General features: G+C 43.3%; 1 protein-coding gene across 1 annotated transcript; it reads right to left on the bottom strand.

Moving 5' to 3' along the window:
- Nucleotides 1-672: 672 nt before the first annotated feature.
- On the bottom strand, nt 673-10,888 carry LOC124702017 (OVARIAN TUMOR DOMAIN-containing deubiquitinating enzyme 3-like). Its single transcript, XM_047234110.1, has 8 exons — nt 10,763-10,888; nt 10,534-10,657; nt 10,356-10,446; nt 10,162-10,225; nt 2,394-2,499; nt 2,266-2,320; nt 1,898-1,951; nt 673-1,020 (listed from the first exon to the last, which is right to left on the bottom strand). The coding sequence occupies exons 1-8, from the start codon at nt 10,788-10,790 to the stop codon at nt 883-885; spliced, it is 660 nt and encodes a 219-aa protein (XP_047090066.1). The 5' UTR covers nt 10,791-10,888; the 3' UTR covers nt 673-882.
- Between the last annotated feature and the right edge of the window lie 307 nt (nt 10,889-11,195).

Raw genomic sequence — 11,195 nt, 5'->3', positions numbered from 1 at the left:
CATTTTCATTGTTACCGTCCTGGCTGTTAAAATTAGGTCCGCTTGCCTAGGACTTGATTGTCCGTAAGCGTAGTGACAATTGTTCGTTGGCACATCACTGCTAGCTATTGGGTCCACCGCGTTCGTTGGCCTTCCTCTAGAATCGCGTCACAAATAACCTACACGGGGACGGGGACGGCCGGCAGCTCCGCCCAGCATCCATCACCAACACTACAGGTTCCAGCCCGCGTTTACAGGATGTGTTTGCTTTGCCCCCAAAAATACAGAGGCTCAAGCAAGCACATCTATATGTGTACTCCTACAACATATGCATCGCAAATTCGCAATCATACAGCTCCAAGGATAATATGGGTTCGGTCAACCAGACGATATGCAGTACATACACCTGCACTTTATGCATAATAATTCGGTTTGAAGCATGTCCCATCGTCAACCACTGAGTCCGACGAACACAGCATTATCATGCCCGGCACCAACCGGAAATGCAATCAACAACTCCGACTGCACCACGCCAACCGAATCACTGGCAAACAGCAGTGGCCTCACTATATGCTATAATTATACTACTCCATATGCATTATCACCAGCATAATGGAGTATTGGCGCCAGGAGAGTTAGTTCTCGTGACACTATCAGCAGGCGAGTGTTCATTCTAGCTCCAGACGCACGCACTCGCAAAATGCCCGTGGGCACGATTTCAATCAGATCGATACAGCAGCAGTTATAGCATCACCGAAAACTGTAGGCGAAACGACAGACAACGAACTCCCCATGATCAACATGGGAAGACAAACATAAATTTATACATGTGGCGCAGATGGTAGTGACTGCTGCTGATATTCTGATACTTGAGCCGGGACATATGTTATGTATCCATTCTTTTTATATCAGCAAATCGTAATGGTTTGTCCCGCTGTATAATAGTCTCACTGGCACCCTTTTCTTCCCCGCTTTTGTGTCTTTGGTGAACTCCAATCCGTATTCAGCAATGGGAATAAAACCATTACCCCGTCCGCGGTACTGTTACACAAAAAGGGCAGATTTAATTCAGAGGATGAAGCGAGGAACATGTCGAGAAGCACAACATACGAGGCTATCAAAGCATGTCCATGAAAACACGGTAGCTAGGTTATAGTGAAACAAAGAGATCCGATCAATAAATCCACACGGTAGTTCAAAACTAGAAGACAACTTGGATTTAAGCACTGAAAATGTAAGAGGAAAGTACTCACCTATCTGTCAAATAGTTCAATAGTTTGCACTTCGCAGATGTGCTTCCATTTTCTATTTTGAACTATACCTTCCCCACAACTCCAACAAATGTTCATAATATCGAATACTAAGATTTGGAGGATTGGATTAAAGAAACAGAAATCCTAAATGCAATTTGTACTTTTGATGTATTTATAGAGGAAAGTTGAGGCTGATAACCCATTTCCAAGCTGACTTCAGTTTTGTTTAAGTACCAGGCAACATTGGCCAAATATTGTTAGTCCCCACTTGTGTGCCATCTTATTTCATCAACTTTTATCATGCCACAATGCAATGGAACATAGTGATGATGTGTCCTAAATATTACTCCCTGCGTCCCATGAAGAATGTCTGAAATTTGTCAGAATTTAGATTTATCTAGACACTAAATAGCATAGAGATACATCTAAGTTTTGACAACTCTCAGACATTCTTCGTTGGACGGAGGGAGTACTATACTTCCAAAATCTGTTGCTTTGTTTTTCTGTCTAACAATAAAGTCAAGAAAACTAGACCAGCCATTCCTAAGATTTGTTATGAAAATCTACTTTTGCTAAGCCAGAGTCATATTTATAGACAGACGAAGTTTTCCTGTCCACATCTATTCACTGCATATTTAGGTCTATTACCAACTAGCTAAATTTACCTCACGCTCCGGAATGTAGATAATAATTGGTTGCCGACACAGTCTAGACAAAACCTGAAAAGAGTAGATGCCAGATGAAAATTACTATGAATGAGACATGTGATGATAAATCAAGTTAAGCAACAAATATAGCAAAAAAGCAATATACTCTCCAAAAATGGTAGCCTACTTAGATAGAGCTTCCAGAAGTTCAATGTAGATCTATTGACTTGACCACACTAAAAAGAAGAATGATGCATGAACTGTACTATTCAAGACATGACATGATTGATATGCCTTGATACAGATGTTCTCTAGATCTAATTTGATGAATGACTGATGCTTGCGTCAATTATGCACGCTAACTTTTAGAATCATGAAATGCATACCAAGAGTTCTGACTCTCCACCCCAGAAATCAGGCCGTCTGATCCTTTGGCAGTACCTACAAAACCAGGTGTGACCATTAGCATCTCTAAGTTCACGACATCAAAGAAATTAGCTGCAGGAACTCTAACCGTTTCAATGACTCATCCACTGTAATGGCTATAATTGCCTCTTCATACTTTTGACGCTCAGTTTGGTTGTCACATATAACTTCTTTCACTGCCAGCCGTAAATCATCTAGGAAATTAAAGGTAAATTTCGTTAAAAAAATGAATTTCAACAATAAGCTGTCTTTCAATGAAGAACAGGTAAACTTAGAGCGCAATAATAAACTAAGGGTGCGAGATGGGTATTCTCAGGTTTATCGGGGCGTAAAGTTACTAAAAATACACAAATCTACTGTGTGGCTGATGGCTACAAATGACAGTTTTAGCAAGGCTTGGTTCTTGAGAATGTGCAATGTAAATTATAAGGTATGTTCTATGACCAAATGACTGTACAACTCTTTTTCAACATCCATGGCCACAAATATCTGTACTCAGGATTGTGGAGGGGGGTATCTTTTATTTTAATAGTTATAGCTAAATAAACTTTCAGGCTAGGTCAATTTCGCCATAAATGTTAAAGATCAATTTAGAAATGGGAAGTTGTAGATAACGTGCAATGTAAACAAAGTATGTCTGATGACTGAAAGAATGTCCAGTTCTTCACGCATCCCTGGCCATAATGTCAGTCCAGATTGAGGTGGCGGGTTATCTTCTTGTCTAATAATTACACCTAAATTAACTTGCAGGTCTATCCAGCAAGCAAGGCGCATTTGACGATATCTACCGTGTGCTCCTCAAATCTCATAATAATAAATCAATGATACTGCTTTTTAATGGATGTTCTATTTTGTCATTGGAGCTTTTGTGACTAACAATGCACAAAGCTATTATGTGGTTGATAGCTACAGGAATGTTAAACTTAACAAAGAAAGTTTTTTTTTTTCGAGAAAACACAAAGGACTCTTTGCGTTTCATTTCATTGAAAAGATAGAGTTTGTTACACACCTTCTAGGAGGTAATCATCGCTCAAGAAAAAAACAAAAGGTGAATTCAGTGCACATCCCAGGTTGTTGGTATGACATCTCTCAGCCCCTTAGCCCCTGCCTTGACCCAAGATGCCGCCTCCTCTCTGATTTTGTTGCTCAGGTCTGTGACTGAAGGGCGCACACTCTCGAAGACACATTCGTTGCGATGTTTCCATATCATCCACGGCACGAGAAGCGTCGTGGACACCAAGCCTTTGTGCAGTGGCTTTGGAGTACTCTGTCTCGCTGCATGCCACCAGTCCAGGAGGGTTGCTTCGTCCGACGGTGGCTGGTATGCCATCCTCAACCAAGACAAAGTCTCATGCCAGATCTGCCTAGAGAAGGGACATTCCATGAACAGGTGGTGAATCGTCTTGGGCGCTTGGTCGAAAAGCAGACACCGGGGGTGGTGTTGTAATCCTCTCCTTGCCAGTCTATCTGCCGTCCAAAATCGATCCAAGTTGGCAAGCCAATGGAAGAATTTGACTTTAGGGGGAGCCCAACTTTTCCATATGAGCTTCCAGTCTGAACAATTTGTTGATCCATAGAAAGATACCAGGTACGCTGACGTCGCCGTGTACTCGCCGCTGGTGTGCCACTTCCACATGAGCTTGTCCCCAACAAGGGAGAGGGTGGTGTTCTCAATCTGATGCCATAGAGTGAGGTAATGCCCTATCTCATGGGCAGCAAGAACCCCATGGATGTCTTGGGCCCAATGATTGGCTGCCAATCCATCGGCGACCGTCCTTTGTTTGCGCCTGCGCTTGGGAATGCATGAGTATAGTTGGGGTGCAATCTCGGGAACTGAGCGTCCGTGAATCCACATGTCCTCCCAGAATTTTGCGGTGAGCCCATTTCCCGGCGTCATGGTGGTACAAGCGAAGAAAGTTTTAATGAGGGTAATCGACTAATCGCAGGAAACATGCAGTGTAGATTTTGAAGTATGTTCTATGACTGAAAGACTGTCTAGCTCTTCTTCACCCATTCCTGTCCACAAATGTCTGAACCCCCAAAAAAATGTAGAACACAAGAGAGGTGAATGTGGCTAACCTGTTTGGGCAGCCGCCACTGTCTATTCTGTCTTAGGGTTTCTCCAGGAGAGAACCCTTCTATATAAACACACACCTACATGGGCCACATGGGCCAAAGAGATACACACTAGAACAGCCTAGTACCGGTTCAACACCCCCCCTCAAGATGGGTGATAGATATCTATCATTTCCATCTTGTCACAAGCCAAATTGCACTCCTTAGTTTCCAGACCCTTGGTTAGACAGTCAGCCACTTGATGTCCTGAACTCACATAAGATATTTTGATAATTCCTGCATCCAATTTTTCCTTGATGAAGAATCGGTCTATCTCCACATGCTTGGTTCGATCATGCTGCACAGGATTATTAGCAATGCTGATGGCTGATTGATTGTCACACCACACATTTAGATGGCCCTGCACCTTCAGTTCACTAAGGAGATTTCTCACCCACAACATTTCACTTAGTCCTTGAGACATTGCTCGGACACTACGGGTTGCTTCTTACTCCTCCATGACACCAAGTTCCCTCCAACAAAGACACAATAGCCTGAAGTTGATCTTCTATCATCCAGACAACTCGCCCAATCAACATCGCTACCCATCAACTCCTAAGTGTCCATTGCTCCTAAACCATAGCCCTTTACCTGGACTACCCTTTAAATACCTCAAGATTCGGTAAACAATATCCAGATGCCCACTCCTTGGCTTATGCATATATCTACTTACAATACTCGCCTTGTATGACACAAATATAAAAGTCGCCCAACCAACTTTTGATATCTCTCCTTATCAACCGGTTCACCAGACATAGTAGTCACTTTATGGTTTTGATCGATGGGGGTTGGAGCTGCCCGGCATCCAAGCATGCCCGTATCAGTGAGAAGAACCAAGGTATATTTTCTTTGGGACAGAGCAATTCCTTTTGGAGACCTAGCAACTTCTATGCCTAAGAAATATTTGAGTTTTCCAAGATCTTTGACTTCAAATGCTTTACTCAAGCACCCTTTCAGCTTTACTATTTCTGCTTCAACATACACTGCACGTATAGTGATTTTTTGGTTTTGATGTCTATAAAAGACCATGTGATCTCCATTACATTGCATGTAGCCCATACCACAAACTGTACGCCTGAATCCGTCAAACCATGCCCTTGGAGATTGTTTTAAGCCATAAAGAGACTTTTTCAATTTGCATACCTTGCCAGCAGTTTCTGATATAGCAAAGCCTAGTGGGAGTTCCATGTTCACTTCTTCTTTTAGATCACCATGCAGGAAGGCATTTTTAACATCTAGTTGGTGTAAAGGTCACCCAAAATTAGCAGCACAAGAAATCAAAATCCTCACAATGTTCATTTTTGCCACCGGAGCAAATGTTTCATCATAATCTATGCCATAGGTCTGACTATATCCCCTCACCACTAGCCTTGCTTTGAATCGGTCGATCTTGCCTTCTGAATTTTGTTTAATTGTATAAATCCACTTGCAAGACACCGCCTTCTTTCCTTCTGGAAGGTGTGCAAGTTCCCATGTTTTGTTCTTCCTTAGCATGCCTCCACTTTGGATCTTGTCTAGCCGCTTTCCAATCAGTTGGAATTGAGATAGATTGCAGAGAAGCAACAAATGCTCTGTACGAGGGAGACAAGCACTTATAAGACACATAGTTGCTAATGTCATGGTTAAATCCACATTTACCCTTCCTCAAAGGAATTGGCAAATTCATTGACTCATCTATGGTTGCAGACTCATTTTCGGACTGACAACTGCCACTAGACGTACTATCATCAACATCATCCTCCTGTTGCTCCCCTTGCATTTGTTGTCCCCCTGCACCTGTTGCCCCCCCTGCACTGGTTGCTCCTGTTGTACTCCCTGTCGAGGTCGTCGCGAATACACCAGTATGTTGTCCCTCCACCTTTGTACGTTTTCAGGTTGTACACTAGGTGGTTCAGCATGGACATTAGTTGGTCCAGCAGCTACAGAAATAGGGACTCAAACCACAACTGGTTGTGGGGCATGTTGTTCTGGACTTGCAACAATACTCTTCTCCCCCTCTTGGCCAACCTTATTATTTTTCTGTTGGTCAAGTTCCTCAAACAACATACTTATATCAGTCTTTCCACCATAGAAAGGCTCAGATTCTCGAAAAGTGACATCCATGCTTACAAAGGTACGTCGTTCTGATGGACTCCAACACTTGTAGCCACGTTTCCCAGATGCATATCCAATAAAAATGCATTTTAGTGCTTTTGGGTCAAGTTTACCAACAGATGGTCTGTGATCTCTAACAAAACAAGTACAACCAAATAATTTTGGTGGGACTAGAAATGTATTCTCACCCATTAACATCTCACATGGTGACTTCATGCCCATAACTCTTGAAGGCATTCTATTTATCAAGTAGGTGGCGGTCATCACCGCTTCACTCCACAGGAACTTAGGCACATTCATAGTAAATATGAGAGATCTTGCAACTTCTAAAATATGTCGATTCTTCCTTTCTGCTACTCCATTCTGTGGAGGTGTGTCTGGACAAGAGGTCTGATGTAGGATGTTGAATCCTTTATTGACATACTCTGTTCCGTTATCAGTCCTGATCATCTTTGCGTGCATATTGAACTGGGTTTTCACATAAGAATAGAAGTTCTAGAAATATTTGAATACTTCATCCTTGTGTTGCATCAAATAAACCCAGGTCATACGAGTATGACAATCAATAAAGGTCACAAAATACTTCATTCCACTCACAGATACAACACATCTAAATGAATAGGCATAAATGGGAATATACTTCGGATTCCCTTACTCACATAACTGGTTCGTGTGTGCTTGGCATACTCACAAGCATCACATTTTAATTTGTTTTTATCAACTCCATGCATTACATCAGGGAAGACTCTGATCATCTTATCAAACTGACATATGACCCATTCTACAATGATGGATCATGGCAATATTCTCCCTTTCTATCAGCAACAACAGCAAACACAGAACCTTCACAATCCATGTACCATAGTCCTCTATGCCTGGTTCCAGTCCCAATCCTCCTATCCGTCAGCTGGATCACACACATTTTCTTATCAAGATATATTATGCAGTCCAGTTGATCAATTAAAGCACTTAGAGATATCAAATTGACAGGGAAAGCTGGAACATGTAACACCGAAGATAGTTTTATGAAGGGAGTGCATCGAACGGTCCCTACACCTTTGATGGGTTGTGATGTGCCATCAGCAGTTTGTATGGTTTCAATCTGAGAGATAGGATATTTATCATATGATTCAAATTCTCTAGTGTTGCTGGTCACATGTTTAGATGCCCCCGAGTCAAGGATCCACTCTAGATCAATTTTATGGGTAGCTATAGATGCTTTTTCAATATTACCTCCATTTGCATAGGCGAAATGTGCAAAGCTTCCAAAGGTGGTATCCAACTGTCCGTCCTTCTTGATCTCTTCATGGGTGGCTGCACTTACTTGACTGTCTTTAGAAACAGCAACATGTGCTCTCGGTGGCCCTGAGTTGTTGTGGCCACCTCGACCTCTAACTCCACGGTAGAACCCCCTGTTGTAACCTCTTCCTCTACCCCACCTAGGAGCTGTGCAATCATAGCTCGGGTGGCCTGTTTTTCCACAATTGTAGCAGTCCCTTGTCTCCTGCCTCTCTGTCAAAAAGAAGGCAGGATTAGAGGCATGTTTACCTCCTTTTCCAAGTTTTAGCCTCATCTCCTCTTGTGAATAACCTCTCCAATAGACGGCAGTTTAGTTTGGTGAAGAGATTTGCCCTCCTTCCTTCAAAACAGGGGTTCAGTCCCTTCAGGAGCTGGATTACACGCCTGCACTCTATCCACTATTTTGCAGCGACAATGCACTCAGCATGTGCAAGCTCAAGTGGATTAGTCATCCAGATCAGACCACAAACGCTGCAGTTCAGCCACATACTCTATGAATGATTTTTCACCTTGCTTATCATGCACCTTATCCTCAATTTGGGCCATCAGCATGACATTTCCCTTCCCTGAATACAAATCAGACAGTGTACTCCATACCTCTTCTGCAGTAGAGAGAGCTTCCACTGATGCAGCAATCATAGGAACTAACGAGTTTAACAGCCAAGCCATCACCACAGAATTGGCAGTACTCCATTTCTTCCACTCTGAACTTTTCTTGTCCGGCTCACCGCCCTGACCAAATACATACCCCTCCAAATTCTTGGTCTTCAGGATTAGAAGAGCCCTTCTTGACCAGCTCAAGTAGTTTCCCACACCTTCTAGTTTGATCTCATTTGGCATGAGATCGATCTTCTGAACTAGCTCTACATGTTGAGGAACTGCACCATAGTAGCTAGCACCATCCTCCTTCTTGGCGATGAGGAACTCCGTCAGTTTCTCCAAGGCCTGAGCCAGCTGTTGGTTGTTGCCGTTCTCCCCCATCTCCTCCTTCCAGCACTACCACCAGCTCCTCCAAATCCACTCCCCCTGCAGCAGATCTGAACTTTCCCTTCCCTTCTTCACTCCACCAGAGAAACGCAGCTCCCAGCAGCAGCCGTCTTGGCCACCATCACCATCGAACCTCCCAGAACACAAGAGAGGTGAATGTGGCTAACCTGTTTGGGCAGCCGCCACTGTCTATTCTGTCTTAGGGTTTCTCCAGGAGAGAACCCTTCTATATATATACACAGCTCCATGGGCCACATGGGCCAAAGAGATACACACTAGAACAGCCCAGTACCGGTTCAACAAAAAATGTAGTCTAAGAATTGTACCTACACTGGATTTCAGTTTAGGTCTATTTCCTAAGAAATTATAAAGATAAATTTACAAAGAGGAAGCTGTAGGAATTGGCAATGTAAATTTCAAAGTATGTTTTACATCTCAATGAATGCCCAGTTCTTCTTTACGCATCATAAATGTCTGGTCTACAGATTGTGGTTTGTGGCTATCTTTTAGTCCAAAAATTTCAGATGATCGACATCATAAAAGAATGTCCAAATCAAGCAGGTTAGTTACAGCTTTGAGGCCAGAGCTAGTTATTAGTTTAATGGCATGTTCTTTACTAAGACTAATGTGGTTGTCTTCATGATCTGCTTTAGCCAAAGATGAGAGCTGGAGACAAGCTCACGGATCTTACCACGCGGCAAATTGCATTTGAAGCTCTTGACCAAGTACCAACGACAGTAATAATCTCTCTCATATGTTTTTGTTGACAATGATAATGCTTTTCAGTGGATGTTATACTCTGTGACTAAACCTTCTGTAGTTGTGGGAGTGCCTTGTCATAATATGACTGTAATTTAAGTCTATTCGGTGTAAACATAGAGTTACCTTTCAATCAGGGAAAACAAAGATCTACATGAACATCCAAGGACAAATTTCCCCCAAACAAAGATATATTTGGATATGTTTGCAGAGTCTAGTTGTGGAAAACTGATGGGAATTTCACTAGGTGTGAGGATGTGATGGGATATTGCTGTTGCAGTTCTTTTCGTTTCGTTTCCTTTTTTTCTCTTTTGTTGTGTTGCACTGTTGCCCCTAGGGGTGGAACTGATAACTTTGTTCCATTATCGATATGATAGTGGAACCCGGAGCTGTTGCTTCATATGGAAAAAAAAACTAATAGATATTGTTTTTTAGAGAAGTAATGAATGTTATTGTTGTGTACAAAGTGCAAATCAAAGCCCTACAGGACCTACGCATATCATAGACTATCTCCAGACTGACTGCAAAAACTGACTACTCAAGGCTACATAAAGGGAGAAAGTAAGATTTATCCATGAACAAAAGGCATAGTTTCAGACTACCTGCATCTTGGACCTCATCCCTTGGGGTCAGTGGAATTCCCCTGGTCTTTGCCATTCCTTTAGCCTACAAAGAACCACACCAGGATTGGAAAAAAAAAACTTATTAGAAAAATACAGTACATTCTAAGCATATTCACAATCCAATCTTTTCCAACGTGCACGATGCCACAGCAGCAAAAGTTCCGGCGACTTACCAACGCCCGAAACATGCACCGGCCGTCGCCCGTGACTCTCTGGACTCCGTAATGCTCCACCTTGTTCAGCGCCGCTGACCACCCGCCCCTCCTGGACCGCGAACCAGTAATCATAACTCAACTCCACTCGCGCTTCGATCGATTCAGACAAGAGAAGACAAAGAAGGAGCGCACATACAGGGAGGGGCCAATCCTGGCGAAGCAGTGGAGCTGGGGCCAGATATGCGACGCGGGAGCAGGCGCGGGGTCTTCAAGGAGCTCGAACCTGGCCGTTCCATCCCCGAGTCGCGCCAGAAGTGTGGCTGCGACAACAGCCACCGGATCAGCGAAACGAGTGGGGATTGGGAAGCCATGGTAGCAGGTGAAGAGGCCTGCAAGGGCGTCCAGTAGAGTGACGAACTACCTACCGTTGGATGGCCGCGTCGCCGGCGCCATTCGGCTGCAATCTGTAAGCGGCAGCGGAGAGGAGCCGAAGGTAGGAGAAAGGGATGACTGTGTTAGAGACGTGGCCGGCGTGAGGGTCTGGTCGGCGGCCCAGAGCCCAAACGGGATTTTGGGCTTCTCGTTTGGACCGAGAAGGCATTTTTAAAGGAAACGGGTGTGCACGGTCTAAAGAAAAGAATGTGCATTTTATTCAACTTTGCTTCAGTATTTCCAATAAAAATGGTTTAAATATTTATCACATTTTTTACCTCAAATTGGAGTGGTTGAAAAAAATCCATCACGAAAATATGGTTATAAGCAAATTATAGAAATTCATAGTGGGTGCACATGCATGCACCCAACACCCGTGAGATGTAGTCACGGCTTTGTAGTAGTGGTGGTGGTGGTTTTTTTGCC

This window comes from Lolium rigidum, chromosome 3 (genome assembly GCF_022539505.1).
Source record: "Lolium rigidum isolate FL_2022 chromosome 3, APGP_CSIRO_Lrig_0.1, whole genome shotgun sequence".
Lineage (NCBI taxonomy): Eukaryota > Viridiplantae > Streptophyta > Magnoliopsida > Poales > Poaceae > Lolium > Lolium rigidum.
This window is presented reverse-complemented; position numbering and strand designations above follow the sequence as displayed.

Excerpts from the sequence above, each read along its gene's own strand:
- LOC124702017 (XM_047234110.1), bottom strand. The coding sequence starts at position 10,790 with ATGGCGCCGGCGACGCGGCCATCCAACG. Across the intron at positions 10,447-10,533 it reads GCCAGGATTGGCCCCTCCCT|GAGGGGCGGGTGGTCAGCGG; the intron begins GTATGTGCGCTC and ends TTCGCGGTCCAG. Across the intron at positions 10,226-10,355 it reads GGTGCATGTTTCGGGCGTTG|GCTAAAGGAATGGCAAAGAC; the intron begins GTAAGTCGCCGG and ends GGTTCTTTGTAG.